General features: G+C 39.7%; 1 protein-coding gene across 3 annotated transcripts in view; it reads left to right on the top strand.

Annotated features, from left to right (window-relative positions):
• The window catches only part of LOC149323271 (dynein axonemal heavy chain 6-like), a 187108-nt gene that overhangs the window by 104591 nt on the left and 62468 nt on the right, over nt 1–20049 (top strand). For all 3 annotated transcript variants that reach the window (XM_089488669.1, XM_089488670.1, XM_089488671.1), the window contains 7 exons: nt 873–996; nt 5135–5331; nt 5761–5964; nt 7570–7695; nt 11799–11963; nt 13973–14040; nt 19522–19702. In XM_089488669.1, the coding sequence (XP_089344795.1) occupies nt 873–996; nt 5135–5331; nt 5761–5964; nt 7570–7695; nt 11799–11963; nt 13973–14040; nt 19522–19702 (1065 nt within the window). The remainder of the gene's footprint in view (nt 1–872; nt 997–5134; nt 5332–5760; nt 5965–7569; nt 7696–11798; nt 11964–13972; nt 14041–19521; nt 19703–20049) is intronic.

Below are 20049 nucleotides of genomic sequence, written 5' to 3'. Positions count from 1 at the left end.
GGACCCATGCATCATTTAAACAGCATACCTCCAAAGAGACCCGAAACAGCTTTATTTTGGCAGTCTGTAACAGGCCATTGCTTCCTTTTCCCAGGCTTCTGGAGTAAACTACTTTGCTAATGAGGGAAATTTTCTCTATGAAATACAAAAGTTTATTGTCCATCTTGAAGGATTGCCTCACCCTGTAGCTGAAGCAGGGTCAGCCTACTGTTTGACTAGTGGTTTGGTGAAGCATCAGAATGAACTTGATTAAGCCTGCTTTTCCCTTCCTACTTCACTGTCTCTTTTCTGTTACTACTATCACCCTTGCCTCCACCTGAAGTACTTCAGCATGGAGTGATAATGTGTGATGAACTAGCATATTTGCAATAGTGTCTGAAGTCAGAATGGCAGCCATCAGCCATTATATGCCAAATGGAACTTTGCTAATTTTTTAGGCAATTAAAGAAGGTTAAGAACAAGGATGATTGTCCCTTTTGCAGCTGCCAGGGGTAATGTTCTTTCTACATGTTTTTTTAAAAAAATTCCTCTTTAATACTGTTGCTATGACTCTTTTATTTTTTGCTCCCTGGTAGGTATGCCTATTAGTTGGTAAATTAAATATTAAAAGAGGCAATCCACTCTGGTAGTTACAGAACTGGCTGGAGATAAGTGTGGCTTAGGTCTAAAGCTCAGAGAGAAGGAGTAGTCTTGAGAAACCCAGAGAATTCTAACTTGGAGGTCTATGTAAAATATGTTAATTAAACAATTAATTTGTACTGTCCATTGTGCAGTATAAAAATGGTTTCCCCACAGAGTTGTTGTGGAAATGAATAAAATAATACAAAGCAATTGGCACAGTAATGATAAACATTAATTTTAATACTGGCTAGGCAGAGCTTGATGCGACTTTGGCTACCCTTCGTGATAAACAGAAGAAATTGAAACAAGTAGAACAACAAATACAGGAGTTACAAGACCAGTATGAAAAAAGTGTGAATGAGAAAGAGGACCTTGGTAAGTGGTTTGTTTTCTTTTTGAAAAAGATTTCAAATAAGATTCCTGAGTAATGCAGCAAAGACAGATTTTTACTATAGGAACACTCACATAGTCTGTACTGCTAATAAATAATACTCGATAGTTTATTCAAACCCTAGATATGATAGTAGCAACAGCAAGCAATAGCAAGTACATTTTTATACAGCTTATCAGTGCACTTAAACACTCCGTAAGTGATTTACAATATGTAAGCTAATTGCCCCCAACAAGTTGGATACCCATTTTAGCAACCTCGGAAGAATGCCAGGCTGAGTCATCCCTGGAGCCCCTGGCTGGTATCGAACTCACACCCTTGTGAATGTGAGTGAGTGGCTGCAGTATCGACATTTAACCACTGCACCACCAGGGTAGGCTGGAAATATACTGGAAGCCTTTTGTTATCATACTCTTATTAATAAGAAGATGAAAATCTGGCAAGCTTCTGTCTCTGAAGTTGCGCATAACACAAAGTGTCCATTTAAAAAAGAAAAGCAGGGAGGAATCTTAGAGAATCTTTAAGACTAATGGATTTATTTTGGCATGAATTTTCATGACTTTCAAACCATTTCTTCATTTGCTCTGATGGAGTACAATGTTAAAGCCACAGGTATTTGAGCACTTTCAGTGTAGGGGTGGTAGCCAATTGGCTCAAACATTGGAATCTTTGCTGTCAGGAGATCAGAATATATGAGTTCAATTCTCAGACCATTTGACATCAGTATTCCCATTTATGTGTGGTATACCACTAGCTTCCTGAGGAAACTACAGTTTACCCACAATCTCCTTGTAATTTGCCTACAGTGAGCAAGTGCCAGGAGAAGCAAGCTATATAGGGAGATGCAGTTATAGGTCAAGCCATTCCAGGTTGTACACAGGTAATCGAGAACATTTACTGAAGTTGAAGGGAGGTGCAGTAGCAAAGTCTCAATGATTCTAGAATTCATCATGGGATGCTAGCAGTCATGAGGACTGAAGTCACAAGAGAAAGAGATGTACACTGTAAGCACGCCAGGAATCCAAATAAATTCACAAACGGCAAGTGCACAAAAGCCAGGGAGAATGAACAGTTGCAAACAAAAACTGCCAGTCGTTGGTGTGGAATTTATAGCCACCTGACCTTGAGATGCTAGGTGCTTGATCGCTCAGCATTTCTTATTTAAGAGGTTTTAGCTCCTTCACTGCTATTTCTTATCCTGATGACATTCAACAAATAATAGAAGTGTCTCCTCAGTGTCCCTCAACTAAAGTTAAGGTCAGGGGGACATTCTGCTAAAGTTCTTCATTCGCTGCCTCTGCCACTAGTTGCACAGACCTGGTCTCCATCTGGAGACCGAGGAATTGTTATATCTGACCTCTTTAGATTGGATTCATCAGAATCTGTAGGGTGTGTTAAGATACCTCCAGTGAGACTACTCTACAGCAATACAGTCCGCCCTTCCCTTACACCGGGGATCCGTTCCGGACTCCTCTGTGTAAAGGAAAAAACATGGATGCTCAAGCCCCATTCAAATGAATGGGGCTCGTGCCCGCGGCAGGAGTGCATGGGGCGCACGCCACGGGAGTGCATTCCATTGTTCCCTTCCAGCGCGTGCCTCCCATCCTTCCATCGCAGCTTCCAGCGTATGCCATCAAATTAAACTTGGAACAGTCCAGATAACAAATTCACTTTCTTGACGCCATTATACAGCTACCCAATGGATATCTAAGGACCACACTATGTTGAAAGCCCTCTGATTGCTACATACTTGCAGGGTTACAGTTTTCAGCCTGAAAGCCACCACATCTATGGTGTTCAGCCAAGCCATCCAGTACAAAACAGGAATTGAAAAGTCAAAGACTTTCTGAAGGATTTCTAAGGGCCTGTACAGACAAGCCAAAATAAAGCTGCTTTGGGTCACTTTGGAGGCATGCTGTTTAAATGACACAGGCATCTTAAGAGGCCAAAAGCTGTGCTCCAGTCCTTAGTGTGGCTTTAGTGCGGCTTCCGGCCTCTTAGGATGCATGCGTTATTTAATCAGCGTACCTCCAAAATGACCTGAAGAGCTTTATTTTGGCCTGTGTGTTAGGGCCCTAACTAAGCATTTCTGAAACTTGGATGCCCACCTAATAGGTATGGGGAGGGAGAAACAAATTTAACAAGGCAAGTCTGGTATCCAGGAACAATCTATTACAATACAGATCAAAAACAGAAAATGACAGAGCACAACTATTTATTATCTATATCTGAGACACATACAAATCTATAATCAATGAGCTACAGCCAATTGGAGAATAATACTGCCCTCTCACAGACTTCAGGTGGCAGTCCTTTACTAGTTTACAAACAGACCCCAACCTTAAAAAACTGCTCACTTACAACTGCATATATAGCAAGGATGGGGATATGGGAGGGTGATGTGCTACAAACCCAAATGCCTGCTCTGTGCCCACATCTAATGTAGCAGCAATATAACATAGCCTAATAATGTCAACTACAATTTTAGAGGTGCATATACTTGCTCATTCTTCAATGTGATATATGCCATCTTTTACAAGCAATGCCCTTCTGTGTGCTACATCAGACATACAGGATATCTATATGCAAGGAAGTAAGTGGATGCAAATCTGATTACAAATAGCAGCTTCAGTGACACTCTCCCAGGACACTCAGTCACTGATCTTCAAGCAGCTTTCTACTTAAACAAAACAAAATAAAATAGGGAAGTTTTGCAGGAGCAATATCGAAATTGGGATATTTTCACAAATTCCAATCAATTAACAGAGATAATGGCTTCTTGGTATGCCACATATATCAATATGTAGGTTTTCAGCAAAGTGATACATGTATCAAAATAATACAAAATAGTTTTGTACTATGAGGGAAATTATTTTTGGGTAAGCAGAATGCATTGCTTTGAAACTTGAAGCCTAATAGGCCAGCTGCTTGTTAGACTTGTATAATTTTATACAGCTCTGTGAAAGGTTATGACCAGTTTTACCAGGGGTAGGCAACCTTTTTGAGCCGGGGGCTGGGTTGCTGTCCCTCAGACAACTGGGGGTCCGAACTCAAAATGGCGCCCGGAGCGGCGCGGAAGCTGAGGCGGGGGCGGCAATCGGCGGCAGGACCGGGCTGGGGCCGGTCCCAAGGCCTCACCGGGCCGGATCCGGCCCGTGGGCCGTAGGTGCTGACCCCTGAATTTTACTTTCTGCATCTTTCTATATCCTGTATCATTCTGCTCTCATCCCCACATGAAGTACTGGTGGTTTTAATATTGTTCTCCATCTGAAATCCATGCAAGCTCATGGGAACATGAATCAGAAGTGCTGCTAGATTACTCACTTCCCACTTTTAAAATAAATTCTATCATCAACCAATACTCAACGCTATAGGCTATATTTCAGAGGAAGGAACTGGCAAAACCTCCTCTGAGTATTTCTTGCCTAAGAAAGCCTTATGAAAAATCCATGGATCACCATAAATTGACCAATGACTTAAAGGTACCTAAACACATATCCCTCACTGTAGTTCACATTCCAAATGCATCAGATCATCCCGTTCTCTGTATTATCTGTCTCCCTGTCTTTGTGTGTGTTTGTTTTGAGAAGTATCATTACACAAGTAATGGATGCCTCCTTGCACAACATCTAAAATATTAGATATGATGGCATAATTTCTATTTACGATAGGTCATCAAGAGGATTCTTGATTCCAGAAATCTCTGCAGCTTCCAAGGACATATTAGAGAACAAAAATTTGAATGAAGTGGGAGAATGTAGTCAGGGAGGGTATCTAATGTTGTTTCCTTTGTAAGTCTAGAGTGCTACCATATCTATTATTTGAGGAACCTTAGGCTCAAGTAGCTTACTTCAGTTTGCAGAGGGAGTGAGAAATTGAAAGACAGGATGGTGGTTTAAGAAACTAGGGTGGAAGTTGTGAACAACAAATTCACTTGCCATAATCAGATTTTCTTAAGATAAATCCGATATGAAACGTTGCACTGTGGATGTTTTTGCACTTCTTAACTTTGGCTATGGAATCTTTTATTAACCAAAATGCAACAAAAGTAGGCTTAACACAAATGAATTATTGTTTTTAAATAAATCATGGCAGTGGTTTAGTAATTTTATCACTATTCAGCAAGGACCATGGCACTGACTCAAGCTCGTCTTAATCGAGCTGGAAAACTTACAGCGGCATTAGGAGATGAACAGGTCCGGTGGGAGGAGAGTATTTTGAATTTCGAGGCAGAGATTTCAAACATCACTGGAAATGTGTTCATAGCTTCAGCTTGTGTGGCCTATTATGGAGCTTTTACAGCACATTATAGACAGATGGTGAGTTTTTTTAAAAATCATTTCTCTATATGCTGCATTAAATCTATTGAGTCTGGGTTTTTTTCCATTGTAACAATGGTATACTATAAAGAAATATTTTTACATGTTATGGGAAAACTTACATCTCAAATAAATGTAAACTATTCTTCACATATTTGGAGAGTTTGGGCATTCTGCATAACATTGAAAAATCAGAAATCAAACCCTTCATATTTTTCCAGTTGAAACAAGATATTGCCCCCTCTGTTTGCAGGCCATATAATACATTTCTCAAAATATGCTTTGATATCATTATAGATCAACCAGTAGTTTGACGGTTGGTAAGATTGCAGCTTCATACAATCTCCATTGTAGAGCTAATCAGTTAACCATTCTGAAATATTATAACAGAAATAACTCTTCCTTCTTTGTTCCTTCTGTTTATCTCAGTTAATAGATCTCTGGATCAAACAATGTCAGGATCTAGACATTCCTATAAGTTCTGATTTCAGCCTTATAAATATTTTGGGAGACCCCTATGAAATTCGGCAGTGGAACACTGATGGATTACCACGTGACTATGTTTCTACTGAAAATGGCATTCTTGTTACACGAGGGCGACGCTGGCCACTCATGATTGATCCCCAAGATCAGGTAAGAACTGATTTACAAGGACTGTGCTTTGTTTAGTTTTTAAATCATTTATTCACAGAAAGCACACAAGTATACTACAATTATTACATGGTGTTTTCCAGAAACAAAGGAATGAAACTAACAATTTCAACAGTTTTTTCCACAGTGTAATTTTCTCTCCATAGTGAAGTTTTCATTTGGTATTCATTCATCCCAAGTATTTTGAGAAATTATTCTTTAATGAAGTGAATGTGTGTTATTTTTGCAAAATTACAGGGCTTTTTGGTAAAAAAAATAATACAGTTGTCCCTCCATATTCGCTAGGGTTAGGGGAACAAGACTCCCGTGAATATGGAAAAACAAAACACAATTTTTACCTGAGAGGACACCTCTCTAGGAATCTCTAGGTCCACCAGTGCAACTCTGTGGTCAATGTCCAACATACACTGGCCATAGAATGGCACTGGAGTAGCTTCAAATGGTCTTTCAGTGCAACTTTTAGTTAAAGTTGACCACAGAGTTGCACTGGAGGACCTAGACAGTCCTAGAGAGAACATATTAATGAAATCCGTGAATAATCAAATCCACAAATATCAAATCCGCAAATATGGAGGAATGACTGTAAATGCATTTCACACATACACAAAAACTGTTTACAAAAACTTTCTAGTTGTGAAACAGTGGTATGTGGGGTTGTTTTTTTGGGGGGGAGCACGGCTTGTTGTTTTTACCAAAACTGTTTCTGAGGGAAAAACATCTACACGCACGCACACACTCCAGTTTTCATGTAATCCTTCCCTTGTTTCTGTATTTAATACAAATATTATGGATATTATGCAAAAATCCTGCAGTTTTTCACAAGAAGCATGTGTTTCTAGAAAATGTTTGATTGTATGAAAGTGTTTTTAACAGAAAACCAACATGTGGGAGGCTTTTTGCACAATAAAACCCCGCAATTCTTCTGCCCAAAACCCATTTTTACATGCAGAATAGTTTCTTGAAAATATTCAGGAGGTGCAAATGCCAGACAAAACTCACACAAAATTCTTCCCTCTGTTCTCCCCACTTGGGTTTTCTGAGTGTAAGGAAACTCTTTTTACAGCCAGGAAATGAATAAATCAAATATTCTTTTCCAGACTGCAGTATTATAGAGTATTTTTTGGAAATAGTCTGGGTGACTATGGTTACTGATAGTCTCTACCTGATCTTTTCTCTTTGGAAATGAAATATCTTAGACTAGTTTGGTTTGCATAAATTCTTAGTGTAAGATTTTACCTGGGCAACACAAAGGACATGGAAATGTGCAAAAATTTCAGATCCAGATCTCTTCGCCAGGCAGGATCTTACAAATGTAACATGAGACTTGTGTAGAGGACACAAAGAGAAAATAGACTGACTTGATGGTAAAGTCACAATGTTTGTATCATCACAATCTTAAAATTAAATGAAGAAGAAGAGTGTGCAAACTCTCAAATTAAGTGTTAGCTATGAACAAGAAACAAATAAAATATCATTGATCCCTCCGATATTTCTGAGAATTTGAATTTTAAAAAATATTCACATATTTTGTTTACTATTCTAAGATTTGACATTCACTATCATGCTTAAGTATACTTTGATGCACAGGCAAACCGATGGATAAGAAACAAAGAAGCAAAAACTGGTTTAAAAATAATTAAGCTTACTGACTCTGGCTTCCTGCGCACTTTGGAGAATGCTATTCGTCTGGGTTTATCTGTTCTTCTTGAAGAGGTTTGTTGTTCTTATAATTGTTAGACATGGTGTCTATAAATATCAGACACAGTTCCTACCCTCTGCTTGACTACCAAAAGACAATGATCTGCAGATTCTTCCTTGTTCTTTTTCATGGTCTCTGTCATTCATACATCTGGGTTGTGGATATTTTTAATGTTGAGCACAGTATTAGAGCAGGAGTCCTGGACCACCCCACTGTATATTTTCAGGCAGGGCTCCTGCCTTCCCCTCAGTGCCTTTTTTCCAGCAGTGATTTGCATGACATAAAAAGGAACAGAAGAATCCAGGTGACAGTATCCTTCATCCACCTAAAAATTCTTAGGGCTGGCAGCTGAGTTGCCCTGTAGGAGCTAACAGCTGCCTCATTACTCCTGTCTCATCTTGAATTCTTTGGGTTTATCTGGATCTTCAGGTGTGGGTTTTTTTTTTTTTAGTGTATTCCTCCTAAAGTTAATTATTTAGGATTCAGGACTTTGGATTTTTATGCCATTTGTTTAACGTTTCACAAAAAATAAAAAGATCAAGATTCCCCAGCAGGAAGAATAATTTGAAAGGATAAATACTGAATTATGATCCAACAGTCAGAGCTGATCAGAAAATATTCTTTGCCCTCTTTATCCCAGAAGATAACCCAAATTGCTTTCCATAAAAAACTTAAGACTGTTTTGAAACCTCTTCTGAATTAGAGTAATAAAAGGACAATAGAGAACTTTTTAAATCGGCACCTAGAGCCCACTGTACGTTACTGCAACAGTCTGAAAGATAGGTAAACTACCTGTTCTGAATGAGATTCAACTCTGGCGGATCAAGTCTGGGAGGATAATAATAATAATAATATGGTTTATTTATAATCCGCTTTTCCAAAATTTGATCAAAGCGGCATACAATTGAAGTATAAAACATCTCAATAAAATCAATTAAAAACAGCATTAAAAACAACACAGTAATCATAACAACAAAAGGGCCAGATGAATAGGGGAGTCGATATACACATTACAAGGTCGTCAATAAAAGGAAGTAAGGGATTATATGATTTTCACGGTGGGAATGATTGGGAAAAGAAGAATGTCTTTAGATTCTTTTTAAAAAGAACTAAGGATGTGGTGGAACGGAGCTCATCTGGGAGATTATTCCAAGATCTAGGGGCCAGGATAGAAAATGCCCTCTGTGAGGTCCTCACATAGCGTGCTGTAGGGACCTCCAACAATTTCATCCCTGTCGACCTGAGTGTGCGGGGCGGATTGTATGGGGATAGGCGGTCCTCCAAGTACCCTGGGCCCAAGCCATTTAGGGCTTTATAGGTCATTACCAACACCTTGTATTGAGCCCGGAAGCGAATAGGCAGCCAATGAAGATCTTTCAGAATAGGTGTTACAGTGCGTCCTCGCCTTACGCGGGGGATCCGTTCCGGATCCCTCCGCGTAAGGCGAATTCCGCCTATGCTCGAGCCCCATTGGAAACAATGGGGCTCGTGCGCGGTGTTGCGGCTGCGCGCGGGGCGCAACGGGCACGCGCGCCCATTCAATTGAATGGGATGCGCCGCCCCTTCCGCCCTGCGCGCGCGCCGCGGCTTAAGCGCATATGCTCAAGGCCGCATATGGCGTGCCCGCGTATGGCGCGGGCGCACTGTATATGGTCAGACCCGGAACAACCAGCGACCAATCTCGCTGCCATATTTTGCACTAACTGTAGCTTCCGGGTTTGGTACAAGGGTTGTCCCATGTAGAGCGCATTGCAGAAATCCAGTCGAGAGATTACCAGAGCATGTACTACAGTTACAAGGTCCCTCCGGTCCAGGTAGGGACGCAGCTGGCGTATCAGCCGAAGCTGATAACAAGCGCTCCTGACTGTCGCATCCACCTGAGATGACAGCTGGAGCAACAAGTCTAGGAGCACTCCCAAGCTGCGGACCGAGTCCTTCAAGGGGAGCGTGACCCTGTTCAGAACCGGATGGCAAATCTCACCACCCAGACCCGGGGAACCTATCACCAGTACTTCCGTTTTCTCTGGATTCAAACTGAGTTTGTTTTCCCTCATCCAGCCCTTTACCGACTCCAAGCAGGCATTTAGAGGAGAGATGCCATCCCTAGTCACTGCATCAGTCGGAGACACAGAGAAACATATTTGGGTGTCATCAGCGTACTGATAACACCGCGCCCCATATCTCCGGATGATCTCTCCCAGCGGTTTCATGTAAATGTTAAATAGCATGGGGGACAGAATAGCTCCTTGAGGGACACCAGATGTAAATGCCCTCTTATCGGAGCAAACGTCCCCCAGCTGCACCATCTGGAATCTACCCGAGAGGTAGGATCGGAACCACTGGAGCGCAGTGCCCCCGATACCCAACTCCCTCAGGCGTTCCAGAAGGATACCATGGTCAATGGTATCGAAAGCCGCTGAGATGTCCAAAAGCACTAACAGGGACACGCTTCCCCTGTCCATGCCCAGATGGAGATCATCAACTAAGGCGACCATGGCAGTCTCAACTCCATAGCCCGCCCGGAAGCCGTTTTGAAATGGGTCTAGAAAATCCGTTTCATCCAGGATCGATTGGAGCTGGAAGGTGACCGCTCTCTCAATCACCTTCCCCAAAAATGGCAGCAGCGATACAGGCCGATAGTTGTTATGAATCAGGGGGTCTAAGGAGGGTTTTATTAGCAGGGGTTTAACCACTGCTAATTTTAATTTAGATGGAAATTGTCCCTCTCTTAGAGATGTATTAATTATGCGGTGCAGCATAGTTAGCACTGCATCCCCCCCCCCCTTGAGCTGCCAGCCATGAGGGACAGGGATCAAGAGAGTATGTCGTCTTCCTAACACTCCGAAGGATCTTGTCCACTTCCTCGGTACTAACAAACTCAAAGTGATCCAGTGTAACAGGGTCCACGGAAGCTCTGGACACCTCTCTAATAGGATCTACAATGAGCGTATTGAATCCATCTTTAACCCTGAAGGAACAGGTAGCTTAGTAGAGGCCCAGACAGTTTCTCAGGGATTGCCTCAGACTCTAGAATTTCCTTTCTAGGGAAGCTACAGTGGACCTCTCTTTGCTATATAAAATATTTTTATATAACAAAACTGCTTTTAAAATTATTTTTAATTGGGTGTTTCAAATTGTATTTAATGTTACGAATAATTTTGTTGATGATGATGATGTTATGTGCTTTCAAGTCATTTCAACTTCTAATGACCATAAGGCCTAGGTCCTATCATGGGGATTTCTGGGGCCATGATTGTGTTACTCATCCAAGGTCACCTAGTGAGTTTCCATGGCCGAGCAGGGATTCAAACCCATCTCCAGGGCCGTAGTCCAGTGCTCAGACCACTGCACCTCACTGACTTAGTTCTATTTTAATGTTGACTTTCAGTATGTTTTAACTGTATTGTATTGGTTTGAATTAATAAACCACTCTGAGTCTGATAACCTCAACACTGGGCTATAGCAGTGCATCCTGTAAGGAACTACCATTCTAGCTGGTTCAAAAGGATGAGGTTGATTTGGATAAAGACAAGGTATAGGGATGGTGGAAGAGAGAAAGAGATCAGTAGCCTAAGCACTATGTGTAATAAAGGAAGTGGCAAAATAAGCAATAAATTGGGTGGGAGAAACATTGATAATACTGTGTTATTGCAGCTACGTTTAGCTTTGTGTACTTGTTAAACTTTAAAAACATATAGGATTAGATTGAACAGGACTTTTTTGCATGTGTAAGATGTCTTCCACTCAGAAGGGCTGCCTTATACATTGTATTGGTGCACAAGAAAAATAGGGAAGCCAAATCCAAAAATGTTCTTCCATAAGAACTTCTATAGAGCATGTATATTATAGAATTGTGGAAACTTTGCATAAACCTGTGCATATGTGTATGTGGAACAGTACTAGCAGCTGTTTTCTTTTTGCTCTCATTTCTTTGGATCCAAGCCATAGTCCTGTTAGTGCATAAATAAATATTCATCACAATTCAATCAGCAAGTAATGAAGAGGCACGGGAGAGTCCCTGCTTTAATAGCATTGTAAGTATGCATGTGTGTGTGCCCACACTTTAACTTGTTTTTGCTAGTAATTTTCATCCCATCTGTTTTCCTCATTTTAATAGCTTAGAGAAACGCTTGATCCAGCTCTAGAACCCATTCTTCTGAAGCAAACTTTTGTTTCTGGTGGAAGATTGCTCATTCGTCTCGGTGATTCTGATATAGATTATGACAGGAACTTCAGGTTCTACATGACAACAAAAATGCCGAATCCGCACTACTTGCCTGAGGTATAATTATACACTTAATGATATCTACATATATAGCTAGAACAGCAATAAATAAAGTTCATATCTATATACTTTTTCTTTTTTCTTAGGATGAAATCATAGTTGGAATAGTTCTTCCAGATTTTCCCAGACCTACTGAGATTTGAGGGGGGGATGTGATAAATGGGAGCCCTTCCCATTATCAGAGCCCTCTCCTCTGACAACAAAAGTTTAAATGTGGGATGAGATACAATTACTTTTTAATGAGGTGAAGTGACAGAGGTGATAGCAATTGCCCAAAAGGGTGATCAGATGTACAAACATTTGAGATGCTTCTGAGCAGAGGTTATAAAAAAGCCTGAAGCAGCAAATCTCTCTCTCTCCTTGTCTCTGGCTGTCTCTAATCACACCAGGAGATGAGCTGTAACAAGGGGGCTTGGGGGATGGATGCTCTGGTCAAGGCTGGACAAGGGATTCGAGACTCCCAGTTACTCCCTAAAGATCAAAGACAACAAATCCCATTTGATCTCTGAGTAGAATTAGAAGAGTATGGGCCAAAACAGTAGGCCCTGAAGGGACAGCTTGATGCCGCCCCTTTGAACTCTGGGTTGGGGCCACAGCAAGCGCACGCCATGCCCCCAACCTGGCTTTTTGCAGGCACAAAAAGAAGCGGCAAAATGACACTCCTTTTTAAGCCGGCAAAAAGCCGGCTTTTCTGCCACTGCCATGGCTTTGTAGCATTCCTGCAGTGTGTGGCATATAAACGCCACGCCACCAGAGCACTGCAAACCTGCCTGATGTGTGGTTGGGTGGGCAGTGTGACACCACCTTGGGGGCATCATCATAGCACGCAGCATCTAAATGCCACGCTCTGATGCCACCCCCAAGCCAGTGTAAAGAGGCCGTCTGTTTCACCCCTATATTAGCTGTTCGTGTCAGGATTTTTAAAAGTTCTTTTTCCTGATTTGCCTGAAATTATTTGATCTGTTTGTAATTTGTAATCAGTGCCTGAAGAACAAGATGGTTCTACATGTAGATAAATATCCTTTTGCTATAAAATTTCCTTCCTTAGAATAAAGCCTTTTTCTTTAAATGTACTTTGCACCTCTTGCACTCCTTTTCAAGTGCCTTAGCCCAGCCTAGCGCTTGCCTATAGTTGGCAAGGGAATAATAAATTTATTTCCCTTGTGCCAGTAGAATCCCGTGTTGCTAAAGAGTAAGGATTCAAATCAGTGGTGGGGAATAGAGGTGGAGAGAGTTAATTATTTAAGAAAGGTAGTCTCAGTGGGGCCCATCTGGATCAGGCAAAAGCAGCAGAGGAACCCAGAGAACCCTCACAACTCCACTATAAAATAAGAGAAATCAATACAACTCATGGTTGCTGTATGGCTTTTCAGAATTAATGAGAAAAATAACTGCAGTTGAAACTAGTAGGAACATTGTTAGTGCTCCTGTATGTCAAACACCATCAAATTACATTAGCTTGGTAGGTTTGGCACTAAGCTGAGAAGCATTAGCAGATTTTAACCTGGCTATTGTGAAGATTTTAGGTGTATTCTACAAATACTTACACTGCCCACTGTCTTAAATGTACTTTTAGATTTTTATTTAGTTTTGTTGCTGAAAATAAGGACCAAATCCAGTTGCTCATCTTAACTGAAGCAGGCCCATTGAATCAAAAGGATATTAAAAATGCTGACTTCAACATTCAGCAGCAAGTTCAATAGGTCCACTTGGGTTGGATTTAGGCCAAGTAATTTTATTTTATAGTGAAGAAAATGTAGCTTTTAAAGTTTTTAATCCTCTCCATTTACTGATTCAGTGTCAGAAAACACTGCCTCTCTCTTATCTCCTTTTTTACAGTTTTGCTTATAAAAAAGTAATATAAAATGTCATTCTTTCTTATTTTGGAAGTTTATAATTTAGCTGCTCTTGAATAACTCTGCATTCATACATGAACCTTGAATTTCCTTTTCTTCCAAAATGTAAGTTGGTATTTAAGCCACTTTTTTCATGTGTTTCTCTTATAGGTGTGTATCAAAGTAACAATAATCAATTTCACTGTTACCAGATCTGGCTTGGAAGACCAACTGCTAAGGTATTGACCCCATTTTTTGATTTCATTACTTTAAAATGTAACCTTCCTCTCTTTTTAAGTTTTCTATAGCAAATGTAGGCGCCATTACTAAGAATAGCTGTTTATAACATATGGATTTGTGGAGCTTCTTATGGCTATATGATTAGTAGTACATTCTGAATGGTCTACTTTTTAGTTTCATCTGTCTTGTTTTCTGAGACATTACATACATCACTGATGAATGGATTTTACATCACTATTCCTCTCTGGTCCTCCTCCTTGAGCCCAAGTCATAATTTTTTGACACAGAAGCAACAGTTCTGCAGGTAAGCTCTGTGTTCAATGGTTAAATCACAGAACCCATCACATGCTTTTGGTTGGCTGTTGTTGTTATTTGCCATTATGTTGGTTTCAATCTATGGTAACATTATGAATGAGATATCTCCCAAGAGCCCCAGCCATCAACAGCCTTGCATAGGTCTTGCAAATTCAGGAGTGTGGCTTCCTTGATAGAATCAATCCACTTATAATGGAGATTTTCACATGGGGACAGGATGGGAGTGGGTTGCTCTCCTGTCCTTATCCCATCCATGACCACGATTGTGCGAAAGAAATTTGCACATGTCACGCTGATCCGGTCATAGTCCTGCCAGTGAAATGGAATTGTATTAACAGGTTCTGCCGTTAATACAAAATGACGGGAAATGAGGGGATGATTCCACTTCACTCATGGGACAATGACAGGATCAGCGTAATGTCATATGAAAGTCTTTCGCATGATTGTTGTCATTTAATTGGGAAGATCAGGACAGGGATGTCCTTTTCTCCATCTGATAATCACCATAGTCTTCCCCTTTTCCTACTACCTTTCATTTTTCCCAGCATTATCATCTTTTCTAAAAAATCATGTCATCTCCTGGCAAGTAAAAAATAAGATAGTCTCAGTTTAGTCACATTGGCTTTTAGTGAGAGATCAGCCTCAATTTGTTCTAGGATCTATTTATTTGGGAGGTATATTTTTAGTAGTGTATGGTATCCATAAGCATAGTGCTTCAAATCTTTTCTTTTAAGATCTTTAACTTCTGTAGGAATTTATCTAGATGGCTGGCTGCTACAGCCCAATCCTCCTCCACACCTCTGCTGTCCAGTTTTTATTGCAAAGATACAGTAACATTAATGGCTCACAGATGCAGATGCTAGATATAGTTCTATATGACCTTTCCTTCTTCCAGTGTGGAAAGAGAAATATAGAAAGGTGGATTTGTTTTCAGGAGTATATGTGAAATCTGTTTCCTGTTTTAATTCAGAAAAGGGTGTACCTAAGCCATCAAAGGTTTGAGAAGCATTGCATTCATTCTTAAGATACAGTTTTCTAGATGTTATTCTTGGAAGCAGTTATATAACACATAATAATTTATGTATAATTTTATAGATGTTCACATTGTTATACCTAAGAGGTTAGATTTTCAAATCACTGAACTCATCAAATCTCAGTAGATGTTGGATGCTTGCTATTGGTGATTAAAGAAAACATTAAAGAAACATGGCATGTTTGCCTAGAGTCCTTCAGCTGTGGGACCATACAAGAATTAGGTGGGGAAATTAAACATTTAGTACAAATAGATACAATCTAGTGAAAATTGCTGCTGTTAGGAACAGTGGCTAAGTGATTCTGAGGCAGTGTCTTGAACTAGATTGTCCATGTACCATAATAACTGTAAAGAACACATCCATTTACATGAGAAGTTCTAACTTTATTTTTCCTAATGTGAAGTAATAAGTAGGCATCACGGAATGTGTTATTTGGTGTAAATTTTTTATTTAAAGGATATACATGATTAGGTGAACAGTGAAACATTTGCAAATAATCCCCTGTCAATTGAGGGGTGAGTTATAAACCTACTTGGAATTTAAGACGAGTAAAATTAAGTCTTAGAAACAACCTAGTAAGCACTACAGATTACTTACCGTATATACTCGTCTATAAATCAAAAAATTTAAGCCCCAAAATGGGCTCAAAATCCTAGCTAGACGTATATAGTATGGTAATACTTCTCCGTAAGCCTTGGGGAAGTAGTGGAGAAGGGAGGGAGGAGAGAGAGGAGAGAAATTGGAGGTCTGTGTCCCCTTTTTGCAAGCCAACAGCCTTGGGGGAAATTGTGGGGAAGGGGGGGGGGAATGGAGGTCTGTGTCCTCCTTTTTGTAAGCCATCAGCCTTGGGGAAAGATGCCAAGAAGAAAGGGAAATCAGAGGTCTGTGTCCCCCTTTTTGTAAGCCATTAGCCGTGGGGAAAGTTGTGGGGAAAGGGGGGAAATTGGATGTTTGTGTCCACATTTTGTATGCCCAGACTGTGATCCTTAGGAGAGGTCCAGAGAGGGAGAATGAGAGAGCAAAGTGATGCCAGCTGACTAGGCAGGAGTCTAATATTCTTTTTCTTTTATGTCAGTTGACTATCTTTCTCTTCTCTGTTAGTTTTTTGTTCCCTGCCTTGCCAGGTAGACACATTTTTCCCTTCACTCACAAATATTAAATTACATTAAGAGTATTTAGAAATGGGGAGAAGTCATAAAAAGAGATGAGTTACAGACAATGATGTTGCCGAAGAGGACACAGCTTTGCATTCAAAGAAAAAAAAAGCCAAACCTCACCAGATCTAGTAACTTGAATCTAGCTCACTGACTGGCTCTCAGCAGATTGTGAGTCTAGAAGATAGTAATATTGCTCCAAATCAAATGGCCTCTACCCAGCAATCTCAGAAATTAGAGGGGAAGAATTTTTGTTGCTTCAAGTGAGAGTGAGTTGGAGGGCTTGGTAGTACTTCCTCTTCCTCATAAACAGAAAACAGAAAGAGTAGAAAGGCTGGCAGAGCATGAGGCACTTTAAAAGATGAGAAAATATTAACAATATTTTAATAATATTTTAAAACCTGAATTATTGCGCAGGACAGAGCCAGAGGGTCTTGATCCTAAACAGGAGAAAACATTGTCAGTTGCTTCAAGTCACCATGTTGGGAATGAAGGTTCCAAAACAGAGGATGGAGCACATGCAGACTAAAGCAAGTCAGAATGGTGATGTGAGCAGAGGTTCTGTACAGTTACTACAGATGACTGGCAGTTCAGAGCAACATCAGCAGAGAGGAATGGAATATTCCACGATCCTTGAGATACAGCTTTCTGTCATAGTGTGTTTAAAAACACTTCTGACAAGCATGCCACCAATTTCACAATCAGCCATGCTGTATCAACAACAAAGTAATGTTGCAGCATCAGTGCATAAAAAGATGTACAAGTCATGATTAAAGAGCCTGTAAGAGCAAAGAAATTAATTCAATGTTAATGCCACACAATGTATTGCAGTTTAACTCAGTGGGGTCAGGCATCAAATAAACTGTAATGCATTTAACAAGTTATTTAATGGCAATGAATTTTAAAAACCTGATTCAACCATTTAATTTATTTAAAATAAACTGTAACAGTGATTTTCAAAAATTGATGAATTCAATATCAAACAGAAGATAGGAAAGAGTGCAAGAACAAATAAATCAGTGGAATCAAACAAACAGGAAGAACAAGAGTAATAGGGGCCAGAAAAGGAAGTTAAAAAGAGGCTGGATGGGGATGCTTTGATTTGGATTTCCTGCATGGCAGGGGGTTGGACTGGATGGCCCGTGCGGTCTCTTCCAACTCTATGATTCTACGAAAAAATGCACACTAAATAAATAAATAAATAAATAAATAAATAAATAAATAAAAGCACATAGGTGATGATGGAGCTTTTTCAGAGTTAGAAATGGAGGATGCCATAGAGGAAAAGAAAGAAAAACATCATTTACAAAATAGCAATGAAGAGGATGATTCAAGAAACACTGATGAATATAGAAATTATTCCACATAGGCTATTTGCACAGGAGAAATATAAGAGCCTGTTGAAAAGAGTAATCCAAACATTGAGCTAAGAGCTGGGTCAAATGCATCACAGATTGACAAAGAAGGAAGCAATGACTATAGAATGGCATCAATTTTTAAAAGACCATTGCCAAAATCAATAGAAATTTTATTGACATGTGTTTAGGGAGGTGATAGACTTAGAGTGAGATACCATATTTTGTCCAGTGCAAGATACCATTGGTAATACATTGGTAATTTCCTCTTAGATTCTGGGAGACCATATATTTGTTTCTTTTTCTCCGTGTTTTTTCCTCCCTGGGTCATTTGTATGAGGTATCCCAAATTTCGAGCCCATTTAATTATGGGATCTTTTATAACTTTTTCTTCTAATTCCATTCTTAGTAAACTCTTATACAGGTTTGTAGTAATTCCTTTCATTTTCACACACAGTATCTTTTCAACTTCTGATTTCTTTGCTTCAAATCCCAGAATTTTTAGATAAACTTTATATCTCTCTTAAATTTGTCTGTAGGAGTATCACTGAATCTTGAATCCTCCTTTGTTTAATTCCTCCTGTGATTTCATCAAGTATTTTCCATCTTGCTTTTTGGAAAGATCCTCATAAGTAAACCATTTCCCCCCTAGTGTCATCTGTTTTCTGTGGAAGGCTTCCTGTGGTGATATTCAAAGGGGAGTTTTGGAAATTATCCTGGATTTACGTTTTCCTCCCCATACTCTAAGCAAGGCCTTTTGAACACATTTATTATTAAACACTTGGTTTATCTTATCTCTCTCAAATCCTAAGTAGGCATGCCAGCCATATCTTATACCTGTGACTTCAAGTTTTAACAGTGTTCTGTTTTCTAGAATTAACAATTCTTTTATCCAGGAAAGACAACATGCCTCATAATATATTTTTTATTTTGGAACTCTTAGGCCTCCTCTTTCTTTGGCATCTTGTAGTGTCTTTAATTGTATTTTCGGCTTCTGTCATCTCCAGAAGAATGCAGAGAGATTTCTCTGCTGTCCCTTAAATGGTAAATCGATTGTAAATATGGGAATCATTTGGGCCAGAAATGTTTTGGCTAATACTGTCATCTTAATGGTCTATAAATCTGTGAATAGCTATCACCTCCTTGGAGATAAATCAACAAAAAGAATTTAGTGTGACTGATCTTTCTGCACAATGATGCATTTATCTATATACTGTACTTTTTATATCTTTGTATGTCTTATTCTCTCCTCCTTTCCTAGACACTGTGTGTGCCATTTCCCTTCCCAATCAGTTTCCTGGACTTCCCTCCCATCACCAGTGAGCATTTTTGCCCGTGTTAAGTTCTTGTTGAGTATTTTGGTCTTCCCTTCACCTGTTAGGTTCCTTCTCCCTTGAAAATCTTTTTAATTCATAAAAATCTCAGCACTTTCTCAAGCCTTCTGATGTCTTCCTTTTTGCAGCTGTTGTGGCTTTGGCTAAATAAACAAAGGCACTCTTTCCTAAACCTAGGAAATAAGCTCTAAGAGTTTTAGTTGGTAAATGGAATAAAAAGTTGAGGCATTAAAGATACATTACATGTGGTATTCATCTTGTCAGCTAAACATTTCCTTTTTGTTCTAGTGATGTTGTGCGACTAGAGAGGCCTGAACTAGAGGATCAAAGAAACCAGCTTATTGTGAGAATAAATGCTGATAAGAATCAGCTGAAAGCCATTGAAGACAAAATTCTAAAAATGCTTTTCACATCAGAAGGGAATATTTTGGACAAGGAAGAACTCATCAACACTCTTCAAGAATCAAAGGTAGGGGGCACTTTGTATACATAAGGTTCTATCTCAATGTAATCTTAGGCCTATTGTTTAGGTTAGGCCCACTGACATATGTGGAATAAATTAGCTTAAACCAACAAGCCGTAATTATATCTGGGTCCAACTGATATTGCTATGATTAAAACATTGACTATAGACTTGGGACCCTATGAAATATTTTTAAAGATGTACATACTGATTTTGAGTTTTTTGCTCACAGTGAGGGATGTGCAGAGATGGATTTACTAGCCTCAAAGTCATTGCAAGATTATAAACCATATCATTATGAATTTTGCACTGATATAATTACAGATACTGCACACAGATGCAGATATGAGTCT

The sequence above is a fragment of the Sceloporus occidentalis genome, unplaced genomic scaffold (assembly GCF_023333645.1).
Source record: "Sceloporus occidentalis isolate IW3139 unplaced genomic scaffold, rSceOcc1.0.p SCAF_1, whole genome shotgun sequence".
Classification (NCBI taxonomy): Eukaryota; Metazoa; Chordata; class Lepidosauria; order Squamata; family Phrynosomatidae; genus Sceloporus; species Sceloporus occidentalis.
The sequence above is the reverse complement of the archived record's forward strand: the minus strand, read 5'-3'. Positions and strand labels throughout refer to the sequence as shown.